We start from the raw sequence: 14,901 nt of genomic DNA, 5'->3' as shown, positions 1-14,901 counted from the left end.
AGGGAGAATTAGAAAACAGTTTCAAGATGCTTAAATATGCATAGGAGAGAACACAATAAACAAGCAGAGTACAAAAGAGAAACAAACAACTGTGAATGATTACGTGTAATGAAGCATAATAGAACAAACGTTAGAAAGATATGGAGCCACCAGATTAGATGGAATTTTTCTGGAATGGGGAAGGTAAATTTGCAGGAGATGTGGAAGAAGATTTGTACAAGTATATTTGTAGTAGAAGGGGCTGTCCAGTGTTGGTGCACCAGAGGTGGATGTTAGATATAAAATATAAAAGCAGGAAGTGGCGCTATAGCTCAAGTGGTAGAGCGCTCGCCTTGAGCTGAAGAGCTGAGGGACAGCGCCCAGGCCCAGAGTTCAAGCCCCACCACCGACCAAAAAAAATAAAATATAAAAGCAGAAGGATAGGATTAACCTGCCTTTGTCTTGGGGTAGACTTTGGATATCCCTCACTTGAATATTCAAGGGTAATTTCAGATTGCTAGAAAATAAAAGCAAAACTAAGCAGCCCATGAACTTGAAGTTGTCTTGAACTCTGTCTTTGACATCATTTTGTAACTGAAGTAATTTGTGTTGACTCTATTAGTTAGGATTGCATCCTACCAGCAGACATTATCCTGAATGACAGATGTTTAGCCAAGAGCCCTGGCTCATGCCTGTAATCCTAGCTACTCAGAATGTTGAGATCTATGGATCAAGGTTCAAAGCCAACTGGGGCAGGAAAGTCCATGATTCTTATCTTCAATTAACCAGCAAAAAGCTGGACATGAAGCTGTGACTCAAGTGGTAGAGCACAAGCCTTGAGAAATAAAGCTAAGGGACATTTCCCAAGCCTTGAGTTCAAGTTCCAGTACTTGCATGGAGAGGGAAGGAGGAAGAGAAAGAGAGACAGAGAAAGAGAGTTTTAACACTGGATCTAATAGAGCCAGTTTATCCAGATTTCCTAGCTCTCACTTGGTCATATGCACTGTGTGTGAAACCCCAAACTATTGAAGCCAGAAAAGATGCAAAAAGGTGCCCAAATAAAAACAGAGTATTTGGATACCAAATTTTCAAGGGAAAAAAAGAAAAAAACCCTGGTGAATTGCTTGCCATTTGGAGCTATTTTCTTGGCACATCTGATTAGTGTATGCAAGTTTGACAGCTTTCTGCAGGCATCAACTGTCATAAACTTGTTCCAGTTTCTAACCATCTAGGATTTTCTACACCCTCTGTCAACCTTCAAAGGACAGGGTTAACTGCTTGCCCTCAAATGTAGTTACAAGTGGTTTGTTAATCTCTGTTAATCTGCTACTCCTGTGACCAAATGCACGTTTGTGTTAGCTCATTCTTTTTTCTCCCCCTTGGTTAAATTGTTAATGGTATTAAATTGACCATTGGAAATGAAATCATTCTGTAGATATTTCCCTTCTGATTTTTTTTCAGGTTGCTTTCCTGCTGTGATCTTTTCTTTGGGGGGGGGGGGCTTTATAATGTGGATTTTTATCCTTTTCAACCATTGCCCTAACCTTTTACAGATGCCATCCCGCCCACTTTCTACAGACCCTACTTCAGAATTGTCCGTTTTGACGTCTCAACGATGGAGAAAAATGCTTCCAATTTGGTGAAAGCAGAGTTCAGAGTCTTTCGTTTGCAGAATCCCAAAGCCAGAGTGCCTGAACAACGGATTGAACTGTATCAGGTAACTTTTGTTGGGGCTGTTCTGAGGGGTCGTCAGCTAGATGACTTTGTGCTGTTGTAGATGTTCCTAGCTGATAGAAACTATTGTGTGCATCTACAGTCATGCTGTGGGCCCTCATTTATGACTTACAGTAGTAGCTTGTCCTTGGAGCTTAGAACAAAATACTGAAGCTGTGTGTATATTCTCTTCTGTGGCATGGATGGCTGGAGAACCCACAGTTGGAGAGCATTTGTTCAGAAGTGAAACTCTTCATCTGCAAAGACATACACTGTAGGCCAGATTCCACCAATAGAAGTCATCTGACCCATGTCTCTTCCATCCTTATCTCTTTCCTTTGCTCTTCTCTTCCTTCTTATTCCTTCTGCCTCCCTGGCCTTTGAACGTTTTTTCCTCCCTTTTCCTTGCTTCCTCCTATCTCTTCACTGATTTTCTCCTCCTTCCTTTTCTGTTCAGACACTCTGTTCCATCTGATCCATCTTCTCCCCACACACCTTCTGTCCTTTATGAAGGCAGCAGCCCTGACCTCTCCCCTCTCTCATCTACCCAGTAGTTTCTGAACATTTGTGTCAAAAGATGATGATGGAAGACTTGGTTCCCGACATTTCACATGCATTCTTCAAAGCTTATTACTCAAGTGGAATCTTTAAGATAGCAGCTTTTCAGTATCCCCTAGAAGCTATGTGAGATACAGAATCTCAGCTTCCATACCAGACCCACAGAATCAGAATCTACATTTTAAAGAGCTCCCCGGGCAGCTCTTGAGCACACTGAAACACTGTTCAAAAGCCCTGACTCTGGGGAGGTAGGCAGATATGCAAACACACAACTAGATACCTTATAATGTCTTGTGAACACTGTGTTGGTATAAGGGCAGAGCTGGAGAGATGGTACCAGGGAAATGATATTTGGGTGAGGCTTCTAGAAGTATCTTTACATATATTAAGGCAGGATGTAGAGGTCACTATTGGCAGAAGAAGCAGCTTTGTGATGACAGATTCTTTTTTCATACTTTTGGAGATATAACCCAGAGCCTTGTATATGCTAGGCAAACACTGTATCCCTGTATTCCAGTGTCTTATGGATGTCAATGGTGGATTTATTGAGAGTATCAGTGACTTGGAGCTCACTGCCAAAAGTTAAGAAGAGATCAGAAGAAGGCAGATCTCCAGGGAGGACATGAGAGGGACATTAAAGAGGACTTAGACTTCTGGGAACCTGATGTTGATGTTCATGTGTGACAATGTGGTTGAAAAGCAGATGTACTTTGAAATAAGAAAAGGATTGATACCCATATGCTCTAGTTGCTCTGGATTATAATTATTTGGAAATTTGAATGAATAGGGTGAAAATTCTCCTTATATTTATGAAAATGGGCAATTTATCACATAAATGAATTTTGTGTAGGGGACTTTGAGAATACATGCCAGGTTTTTAACTAGTCAACATGTATACAGATGAAAATTAATTTTTCTGTATATGAGTCCTTTAGAACCTCCGCTTGGAAAGCTTTCACTCTTAATGCATCTTCTTAGGCTAACATAAAGCCAGTATGACAGGAAAACAAGTTCAGCTGGGATAAAAATCTGTCTGTTGGGGAGATGCAGCCGAAGGTGCAAGACTGTGCTTTTAGTTTGTTGTCACTGCACCTGGAAATCCCAAAGGAGAGCACTGAGCAGAAAAGGAGACTCAACCTCTTTTTTAGAAAACTATTTTGTTGTCATTATTAGAAGGGTTATCGTTTCATAAGTCAGGTAATGAGTACATTTCTTTTTGGACAACGTCACCTCTTCCTTCACTTTCTCCCAGTTTCTCTTCCTCCTTCCCTGCCCACAAGTTGCATAGTTCATTTTTCCTCTAGTGTCTACTGAGGACCATGTCTGAATTAGTTCATCCTTGAGGAGAGTCTACCTCTTAATTTACTCACTACTTTTTAACACTGCCAAAGTAGGGACCAAGCTCCTAATTCACAATAAACCCTTAGGTGACACATTCAAACTGTGTCAACATAATAGCAACAGTTAAGAGAATTTGGGGGTCATCTGTCCCTTTGGCTCCTTGAATGGACAAAAATATAAATCTGAGGGTCTTGAGCCATCTACCCGACTCAAAGAGAATCCTTTGAGCCCAGTGATACTTATTCTAGGGATATCTGGGTAGATTAGACAGAGAAAGGAATGGGTATGGCTAAATGGTGTACACGGTGTTGTGTGAGAGCTGTCTCCATTGTGCTTGGTTAAATAATGTCACACATTGGGACTTGGGTGTATCATTCCTGCACCCACCCTTTATGAACCAAGCTTGCATTAGTAATTCCTGACTTCCTGTATGTGTGTATGTGTGTATGTTTGTGTGTGTGTGTGTGTGTGCGTGCGCATGTGCGCACGCGTGTGTGTGTTGTGAGTGAAATGAATTCAGGGGAGAGTGGCTGCCCAACAAGGTTAATTCCCTTTCTTCCACCTCTTAGATTTGAATTTTTATCTTGGACACATCTAAGGGGAAGAACATTCCATTGAGTTCTCTGTGAAAGTCAGTTCAGTTACCATGTTTTTTTTTTTTTTTTGACAAACTTGTTAACTCCAGAATAACAGCATGTAAAAATAATACTCTGGGGAAGCAGGACAATGTATTAGGTTTATCTATTATAAAGCATCAGAGGAAAAAAATCCACCAAATTTGTCACCTTTTATAGGGGGTTTAATGAGAAACCACTAATATTGGTTGTCAGCTTAATAGATTGTGGGTCTTTGTCAACCAGGGGAAGATGAATGGATTGAGGTGAAATATGTGTTGTAGATTGAAAAGGAACCTACATTTCTTGACCATGTCTGTCAAAGACCTTGTCTGGGTCATTTTTATAGAGAATGAGGGCCAAACAATAGTTTAGCAAGGGAAGTTCTTTGCTGCGTGGTGCTTTATCAAAGCTTGACTAAGGAGAGTCCAATGAAACACAGCTGTCATCCTGCTTTCTCTGACTCCTTTCTTGGATTTTAATGATTTGTGAACTCTACTTTAAAAAGTAACTAGTTGGTCAAATGTGATGATATCTTGTATATAGACCAGATCAGTTGCAAAGATATAAAATGGTGGCTAAATCCTGATCTCATTTATATGCATTTATTTGTTTAGCTATTTAATTTGCTTCAAACATGTATATTATTCTGTTTTCTGATTTGAAGGTCAAAGAGTGAATTGTTGTTTCTGAAGCTAAATAAGTAAACAATAATTTCAAAGAGTGGATCACCCACTCTTTATAGAACTCCTGTATAGGAATTCTGTATGTTTCACATCTGGAAAAGATTCTGAAATGAATATCTTAAGGCATTCTGGTGCAGGTTTAAGGTAAATAGCCTAGACCTGCTTTCTAAGAGATCCAAGTGTCTTAAGACTAAAAAGTAAGGTAATTATCATTGCAGGAAATACAGCACTAGTGGAGTTAATGATATTGACTCTCTTCTCCTCTCTCTTTCTCTCTCTCTCTTTCTCTGTCCCATACACATACAGTTCAGTGAAATAAAAAGAGGTCAGCCAAAAAAGCTGTCTGTTAAATTAGACTTGCAAAAAGTGTGCTACTGGATTAAAAAAAAATGAAAATGAAGTTATGCTGTGCTCTGGTTGAAAATAATTCTGCGACCTACAATCCCTTTCATACTGACCCAGCCTGGGAGCCATGGTAGACACACACACCACACAACAACCAGTAACCACTTCACAAAGACATCCATCAGGTGTGAGGAACACTTGGTTTGCAAAGACTATTGATATCTCTGGGTTTTCTTTTCAAACTGGTCAAATGGCATGCTTGCCTCATAAGGAAATTTACTTATTTGCACAAAGTTGTGATATCACCAGAGTCTACTTATTAATGTGAGCAGAGGAGGCCGTAAAAGTAGTGTGACGTGGCTGTGGTGAAAGAAAGTTTAATGATTGTATAATAATAATAATAGCTAATTACTGCTAACAAACACAGTGCTTACTGTGTAGTAGGAACTGTGGTTAGTGCTTTCTTCACCTCTATGAAGAGTTGCTTAATCTTTACTATGCGGTGGCTGCTACTTTTACCTTATTAGACAAATGAGTACTCTGGGGCCTTGTGAAGTTCGATAACTTACCCAGACCATGCAGCTAGGGAAGAGCAGAGTCAGGACTGCAAGCTAGGCAGTCTGCTGCCCAACCACTCCCAGGCCCCACCCTAGGAATGCTCTTGGCTTCTTTACCACAGAGTTGGATCTATGTAGGTTCAAAATTTTGCTTTAGCCCCTTTTCAGAGTCTGAGGGCCTCCTCTTACTGAGGCTCTTTGCACATCAGTAAAATGCAGATAGAAGCACCTTCTTAGCACAGATTTTATAAGGCATGGAGTGAGTGCCTGCGAACTCCTAGCCCAGAATCTCCCCCCACCCCTCCGAGGTTATATTCTTGTTATTCTTTCAATTTCCAAGGCATTGAGTTTGAACTCTTGTAAGAAATAAGTCTATTCAATTTACAAATTGGCTCAAAATCTGTTACCATAAAAGTTCCCCCTTGGCCCTACTGTCTTAGGGTCCAGGTTCATGGTTGCTCTTCCAAGAGTTTATTATGGGGCCTCCTAAAGGCGATTTCCGCTCTCACTCTGTGTGGAGGTCTCAGTTTCTAGCCAGCATCTCAGAGTAGAAACTTTGCAGACAGTCGGCCCCTCAGTTTGCTCTCTGTCTTCTTTCATTTCATAGCTTTTAGTCCTAAGAAATCATGGTCTGCAGCTAAACTTTGTCCTGTAAAGTTTTGCCCAATGAGTTTTCCTCTGAGGACCACATATTATTCTTAAAATGTGCCACGTGGGATGCAGAAGGAGTGGGTGCAAGAATGAACTTTGCACTTCCCTTCAAGTGATTCCACAGCTATTCCATGGAGGTTTCCATCATGCCTTGTTGGAGGAGGCCTGACCCATCTCCTGTTGGCAATGGAGCAGAGTCCAATAATGGAGCACAACCATCATCTTCCTGCTCTATTTGCTTTACCCAGTCTTCTATGAACAACTGTAGCAGGTTAGTCCCTCCCACCATGGTGGCTTCTCTTTTGGAAGAATTACTGCAGTGATGTCTTTACTTCTTCCCCTAACCCCTCCATTCTGCTATATTTTACCACAGAAGGAGGTGTGATAGTGGAAGAACTTTTAATAAGAATGTCTTTCTTCCCATGTTGCCAATTTTCCATATGCAACTCTTCCTTTACTAGAGCAAAACGTGTTCCATATTTTTCTGGGGACAGTGTGTATTTTTTGCTGGCGGAGAGAGAATATAGATGTTTTTGATACAAATGATACGCAGACACTGCTGTAGAACTGCATTTCAGAACAGAGTTCTTTGGGAATTCGTTCACCAGTGACAAAACCTGAATCTTTGAATGGTCCTATTGATTAGTTTTGGGAAAGTGCCAAAGTTCTAATCAAGTGTTTCAGATAACCAAGCTGATATGTTCCCAGTTTTTATTAGTTATCTATCGGAAGTGGGCCATTTCCCACCTCTTTGCTGCTCCTTCCCACGGTCACACAACTCTTGTCCCTTCCCTGGGCTGTTTATTGCCTGGCCTTCTGTGGGTCTCTCTGTTTCCTCGCAGCAGTCAGAGCAGCTGCTGGTAAGACGTCGGTCAAAATCCCCTGCTTGCCTAACTGTGCAATCGATCACTAGAAATTGCTCCTGCTGTCTAGCTGGTACCATCTACCAGCTTCTCTTCATTCCCTTTTCCTCCCTTCCCTCTCCAGCCTCTGACTACCATTTTTCTACCCTCCACTCCCATGAGATCCATAGTTGTATATTTTTTAAGTATCAGGAAGAGAAGACTTTCCATGTTCTCAACACAAAGAAATGGTAAATGCTCAAGGGGATGAACACACCCTCTTGATCACTACACAATGGACAAGTGTAGGAAAACATCTCACTGTACCTACCCCATGGACATTCTTTAAAATAACATAAAAATTTAAAAAGTCTGTCTTCAAAGTCCTACCATGGTTTCTTATTTCATCGGCTCAGCAACTGTCCTTACTATGTGTGATGACGTTGTCTCTAACCTGTTCCTCATCCAACATCCCTGGCCATCACTTCTTTCACTCATGTGGATCACTTCTATTATTTCTTGAGCCCTGTACACTCCTTCCTGCTAAGACTGAGGGCTATGGTGTCTACCCAGCATGCTATTCCCTGACTATCCATGAGGCTGGCTCTTTTTAGACCTTGACATCTTTCCTCAAATGCCTCTTGCTTTGGGGGGAGGGGAAGTTTTCCTGGCTACCCTGTCAAACATCTTCCCTAAATGGTCCACTCTATAGTACTGCCCTGAATGCACTTAAGCACGAGCTGCCCTTCATCTCCGGTTCCTTCCTGATGTTTGTGGTGTCCCTTACTTTTCTAAAGATAAATTCTTAGAGCCCTGCCTACTCCATAGGAGTTTAGCAGTACCTTTTGGGTGAATTGAAGAAAAATTTCAAACTAAGATTCAAGTACCAGAGATGTTGTCAAAGTAAATATATAACTTCAGAAAGAGATTTTTTTTGCCAGTCCTGGGGCTTGAACTCAGGGCTTGAGCACTGTCCCTGGCCTTCTTTATGCTCAAGGCTTGAGCCAAAGCACTACTTCCAGCTTTTTCTGAGTGGTTTATTGGAGATAAGAGTCCCTAGACTTTTCTGCCCAGGCTGACTTTGAACTGTGATCCTTAGATCTCGCCTATCTGAGTAGCTAGGATGTGAGCCACCAGTGGCTGACAGAAAATATAAAAGTAGTTTATTTAGATTTGGGGACTTTCTTACACTTGTTTTAAAGATATCTCTCTAACTATGGAAAATAAAATGTACATACCTACTCATTTTCTGTTGTTTACTTAGGGCTAATTTTGGTGATATAGATAACATCAAATGTAAGTTCAATAAAAGGAAGTTATGTAATAACTGATATTCTTGGGCACTTGCTATGGTTTGTCACTTAAAGTTCCTGTGTTGGAGAGGTGACAGATTGTAAAAGGTAGGCCTCAGAAGAGGTAGTTACGTCCTTGGTGGTGCCGCCTTGTAAAATAATTGCTTTCTATGTTGTGGGAGCAAGTTTGGTCCTTCAGGATTGAGCAAGCTTCCCTGAGAGTAGGTTGCTTTAAAGCAATACACCCCACATACTCTTCTATTCACCTGTTTTCCGCTCTTCAACATGTTACCACCATGTGATAGCATTTGTCACGTTGTGATACAGCTAGAAGTCCCTCGCCAGACTCCAGACAAGTGTGATGACCGGACCTTCCACTTTCTGCTTCCAAAAGCATCAGCCAACCTAACCTCTTTCCTTTAAAAAGCCTCAAGTACTTTGATATAACAACACAAAACAGAGTAAAACAAAGGTCTATATCTTTCTAGCAAATAACACAGGCTATCTACTTATTTACTTAGAATCATTGTTGTATAGTTGTACCCCCTACATTAAAATATTTAACTGAATACAAGTTGGGAATTAAATTATTGTACAGGCCATGCATCTTATAGGTGTCAGGAAATAGGAAAAGGGTGTTGGAATTGTGTTCCCCAAATACCTGTGTGTTAGTGTCGTTAGAATGGAATTGAAAGGGGGAAGTCATATAAGAAAATCAGAAGACACAGCTACATAGAGAGAACACAGGCTAGCTGCCAAGGCTCTGTCCCTCTGTGGACAGCAAACAGCGGAATAATTGTGAGAATCCGCAGCACTAGGCCGTGGGCTATCCTTAAGGATGAGGGACTTCCTCCAAGAAAGGGTTATTATGGTCTTGACTTCATTTCCCTTCAGACTTCACCATCATATGTGCACCGCATGATCTCTTTTCCTGCCGGCTCTGGTGTGACTCCATTCGGTTCAGGTCTCTGCTATGCAGTTCCCACACGAGGCTCTGTCTCACGAGCTCAGTGGAGCTGCAGCATCTGCACCCCTCTTTTTGCACAAAGGAGTCCTTCATCCCTTAGACCTGCAGGAATGAATTTACTTGTTTATGCACATGTACAGTCAGCACAAAGGCCCGTCTGTAGAGAATGAAACAGAGATGGGCTAACAATAGAGAATTATAAGGTGTTTTCATCGGAGAGGAGAGCCTTGGTGCTGTGTGTGTGTGTGTGTGTGTGTGTGTGTCTTGAAGGCATATCTCCTGACATTTCCATAAAGGTCATAAAAGATCTATGCATTCCCTACTCTGTCTCTACATATGGATGTGTGTTACACAGGGGCTTATCTGTGGGAATGTCTTTGAACTGTAAGGAGAGTGAATACAGTGGCACAGTAATGCAGTTATCTGTGTTTTCCCTTGCTGCTTTCTTCTGAAACTGATGTGTGTTCCATGGGAGCCAGCTGTGCAGGCTTTTTACAGGTACCCACTACTCTCAGAAGCAAGCAATGACCTGTCCTGACATGGCAATTACAAGACACAGCGATGGCAGGTGACGGGTAAGCACGGGTCTGCTGAGCCACTTCAGGATAATCACACAGTGAGTTGGTGTTTAGGCAGCCCCAAAGTGGTCTATTGTGCTCAAGGAAAGGAGAGCTGAGCAGGAGAGAGAGAGAGAGAGAGAAAGAGCTACCTATAACTGTGCCTTTGTAGGAAAAAACTCACCTCACACGGTTCTGAGTTTCTAGAAAGACCCACTTGTTGTTACCTGGAAGTTCTCTTGTTCTTTTCTCCCTGGTTTACATTCTCCTGATAAAATGTAATAAGTAGAAAGGATAAAACACAGTATAAAATTGCCTTCACTGAAGATTTGGAAGGCTGAGTGCTAATGGCTCCTGGGAAAGAGCTAGGGTAGGGGTGACATTGTCCAAAAAGAAATACACTCTTTACCTGGTTCATGTAACTGTAACCCTTCTGTACATTGCCTTTAGAATAACATTTTTTGTAGGTCATGGGGCCTGAACTCTGGGACTGTGCAATGTTTTTTGGCCGGATAAGGAGTATAATAATAACATTAGTTCACCGTCATTGAATAGCAAGCACTCTGACTGGGCTGAACTTCCCTATGATAAAAAAAGCAGAAAAAGCCAGAAGTGGCACTGTGGCTCAAGTGGTAGAGCACTAGCCTTGAGCTGAAGAGCTCAGGGATAGTTCCTAGGCCCAGAGTTCAGTTCCCACAACTGCAAAAAAAAAAAAAAAATGCAATCTTAAGTTCTAGAGGGGGGAAAAACCTGAATCGAAAAATAGAATTCAAAATTGTCAAAGACACATAAGTCATTTGCATTTGTGTTCAGAGAGTGAATTCCATCAGTATACACTACATTCATAGTGTCAAAAGTGCTTCCTGAGCTAGCAGTTTCTGCATCACGTGGGAAGATATCTGAAATGCAAATTCTGGGATCCCAACTTCCCCTAGTGAACCAGAAACTGTGGGGATTGAGCCCAGTAATCTGTGCTAGGAACCTTTAAGATGTTTCTGAAGCAGGCTGAACTTGGAGAACAATCTTTCATTCCTCCTTGCCTTTCTCTATTTCTTTCTCTTCATTCCACATCATTCCAGAAAGGAATGGGAATGGAAAATTGGATTTAACAACAGTCTGTGTATAGGAACAAAGGTATTATTTTACAAAAAAAAGAAAGCAAAACCTTTTGCTTCAACATGATGGTATAATGTAACTCCTGCCCAAATCAAATGATTTGCATTAAAAGTAGTGGCCAGCCAGGTGCAGTGATGCATGCCTGCCATCCCAGCCACAGGGGAGGCTGAGGTCAGGAGACCATGTTCCCAAGCTAGCCTGGGCCCAAAGAGCTCACAGAACTTCATCTCAGTGGAAGAAGTTGGGTGTGGTGGCATACACCTGTCATCCCACCCAAAATGGGAAGGGCAACAAAGGAGGATTATGGTCTAGGCTTGGGGCTGGGCAAAGATGGAGTGGAGGCATGACTCAGTGCTAGAGCCTACCTAGCAAGTATGACACCCTGAGTTCAAACTCCAGGATGGTAAAGAAAAACAGATAGTGGCCAGAGAAAGGGAGGCACAGTTCCTCCTAGCTCACATTCCCATGAATTCTCCATATTCTGCTAGACCTGAGGCAGAATTTTTGAAGGAACTAATTTTGAGAAGGACTAAGAAAAGGGGTGGGATGGGCTGACAGAAATAATGGAGCACCATGGACTTTTCCTGAGGGAAGATGCTTAGGTAAACTGTATCTTGTCATAGGGACTGCCATGGATAGGAAAGGATTTCACAACTTGCAAAAGGCAACATTGGAAAACTGTCCTCCCTGAGTCCTGCTTCTTCCAGCAGGGCTTTGGTAGTGAGAAATCGCACGTCAGCCTTATTGTCTTTTTGTTATAGAAGGTAAGGAATGAGGCCATGATGTCTACCCCATAAGGGAAACAAAAATGTTTATTTGGAAAGCCAAACTGATTGTACAAATGTGAGACAAAGACAACTGTTATTAGCTGGGACTACTTGATGGAAATTTTAAGTCTAAGATAAAGAAGAATCTGAACGATTTGGATTGTCCAAAAGTGACCAAAGTGACCTTTCTTGTAAAGTCATGAGTTCATTTGTCACAAGAGGCCTTTAGACAGAGAGGAGAGAATGAGTTGGTTGGACTGGAGCAGATGGCTTTCCGACATACCTGCCTTCTCCATGCAGATGCTTGGAGACACTAAAGGGAATAACTTGGGGCCAGGCAGATTAGTGGGGTAATGTTTACAAGTGAGCCAGGATAAGTGAGCATTTACATCAGCATTTGCTCATGGCTCTGTTCAAGTCACTACAAACATTGAAGCATTGGAAGGCATTTAAACATCAAATACACCAAGTACAAGTCAGGCCTTGGTGATCCTAGATATTCCTGTAATCCTAGGTAATTCAGGAAGATGAGGTACAGAGCATCACAGTTCCAGGCCAGCCTGGGCAGTAAAATCCTGGAGATCTCACCTTTAAAATAACCAGCCAGCGTCAAATACAGTGAAAACAGGGGTTAAACCATGGGGCAGGGCCATACAAAGCAACAAAAAATCATCTTATAAATATGTTAGAAATAAAAACAAGCAAGAAAAAACATTTGAGTCCTTATCTTGGGGTTCATTTCGCCTAACATGAACTTATCTGACTGTTTCTGCTTGTCTCAGACATATACTAGTTATTGCAGATAAGGTTTGATGTTGGTATAATTTGGGAAGGGGAAGGGCAAAAACAAATTGTTTAAATAGGGATATAGGTGGACCCATTACAACAACGAGATGTACAAGACATTATGGTGAAAAACGAACTTTACAACTTTGGCAGGGGTGGGGTGAGATGGGAGAGCAGGGATGGTTAGGGGAAACAAAGGAGGAGGCAACAATGCTTGATAAGAAATGTACTCATTACCTTGCTCATGTAATTGTAACCCCTCTGTATGGTATTTTCACAATTTAAAAACCTTATTAATAAAAAATAAAATAAACCAGCCAAAAGCAGAGCTGGAGGGATGGCTCAAATGGTGGAGCACCACCTGAGCAAGTAAGTCAAGAGAGTGTGAGACCCTGAGTTCAAACCCCAACACTATCAAAAACAATAGAATAAAAGAACACAATAATAAGAACAAACAATAACACGAAGTGCATTTCAAACCAGGATGGACCAACACCACTTAACCTGGGACTTTTTTTTCTTCTCTCCCTCCCTATTATCAAATTCTCCTTCCATAAGAAGTCTGATTGAATTGGCCCCTTGGTTCTCCCATGTAGCCACTTATATCTGAAGATGGAAGGTAACATTGAACTCTCGTGTTTTCCTCCAGCGCTGCCCTGTCTCATAGGATATAAGGCACGTCACACCTTGGTGTTAAGCCAAATCCTGACTTGCTTTTACCACATTATTGCTTTAAGGCTAATTTTTTTTCCCTCTAGCTATAATTTTCTACAGGTAGACTGTTACTTCTTTTTTCATAACCCCCAAAGTACTGGGTAAAACGAACCTGTTTCACCTCTGTCTCCTTCCTGGTGGGCTGCATTTCAGTGAGGGAAATGAATGAATACTCTTTTTTTTTTTTTTTTTTGGGTCCGTTCGTGGGGCCTGAACTCTGGGCCTGGGCGCTGTCCCTTAGCTCTTCAGCTCAAGGCTAGCACTCTACCACTTGAGCCACAGCACCACTACCGGCTTTTTTCTTTTTGCTTTATGTGGTGCTGAGGAATTGAACCCAGGGCCTTGAGCATGCAAGGCAAGTGCTCTACCACTGAGCCACCTTCCCAGCCTGAATGAATACTCTTATGTAGGGCTTTTGTAGGTCAGCAAGGAGCTTAGCACTCTTGCCATGGGTGCTCTGTGGGTATTTTTCCCTGTGTTACATTAGAGTGCATCCATTGACACAAGGTAATGCAGGAAGGTGGCATTCCATACCTCTGTGGGGTGTCTTCGGTCACAGATAGCTGATTGTCACTTTTTTTTCAAGCCCCAATCCTGGGGCTTGAACTCTGAACCTGGGTGCTGTCCCTGAGCTCCTTTTGCACAAGTCTAGTACTCTTGAGCCACAGTGCCACTTCCTGCTTTTCCTGTGATTCATTGGAGAGAACAGTTTCATGGACTTTTTTGCCCTGGCTGGCTTTGAACTGTGACCCTCAAATCTGTCTCCTGTAGCTCGGATTACAGGTGTGAGCCACCAGCTCTTGGCGGCTGTCAGAAGCCCTCTTTTCTTCTAATTCAGCCAGGAGCTGTTGTTCCTGAATTAAAGAAAGCTATGAGTTAAAGTAAAGGATCTTAAAGACATATGCAAAATCAATCTATGTGACTCTAGGTACAGAAACAGAAATTTATATGTGTAGTCAGTACTGAATTTGAACTTGAAACCCTTAAGCTTGCTAGGCAAGCACTCTACCCTCTAGTTTGGTTGTTTGCTTTTATTTTATTTTATTTATTTATTTATTCATTTTTGCCAGTCGTGAGGCCTGAACTCTGGGCCTGGGCACTGTCCCTCAGCTCTTCAGCTCAAGGCTAGTGCTCTACCACTTGAGCCACAGCGCCACTTCTGGCTTTTTCTGCTTATGTGGTGCTGAGGACTTGAACCCAAGGCCTCATGCATGCAAGACAAGCACTCCACCACTGAGCCACCTTCCCAGCCCTGCTTCTATTTTATTTTTAAGGTATGTTCTTACTTCTGAATAGGACTGGCCTCAGATGGCAATCTTCCTACCTAAGCCTCTTTCATAGCTGAGACTACAAATGTGAAATACTATGCCTGGCTCATTTATTGAGGTCATGCTAACTTATTGTCTGGGCTGGCCT

At 42.0% G+C, this 14,901-nt stretch overlaps 1 protein-coding gene across 2 annotated transcripts in view; it reads left to right on the top strand.

The window, feature by feature from the left end:
• The window catches only part of Tgfb2 (transforming growth factor beta 2), an 80,900-nt gene that overhangs the window by 50,122 nt on the left and 15,877 nt on the right, over window positions 1–14,901 (top strand). For both annotated transcript variants that reach the window (XM_042681886.1, XM_042681885.1), the window contains one exon: window positions 1,533–1,696. In XM_042681886.1, coding sequence (XP_042537820.1) covers window positions 1,533–1,696 — 164 coding nt within the window. The remainder of the gene's footprint in view (window positions 1–1,532; window positions 1,697–14,901) is intronic.

Source organism: Dipodomys spectabilis, unplaced genomic scaffold, assembly GCF_019054845.1.
Source record: "Dipodomys spectabilis isolate Male_0828 unplaced genomic scaffold, ASM1905484v1 ptg000069l, whole genome shotgun sequence".
Taxonomy (NCBI): Eukaryota; Metazoa; Chordata; class Mammalia; order Rodentia; family Heteromyidae; genus Dipodomys; species Dipodomys spectabilis.
This window is presented reverse-complemented; position numbering and strand designations above follow the sequence as displayed.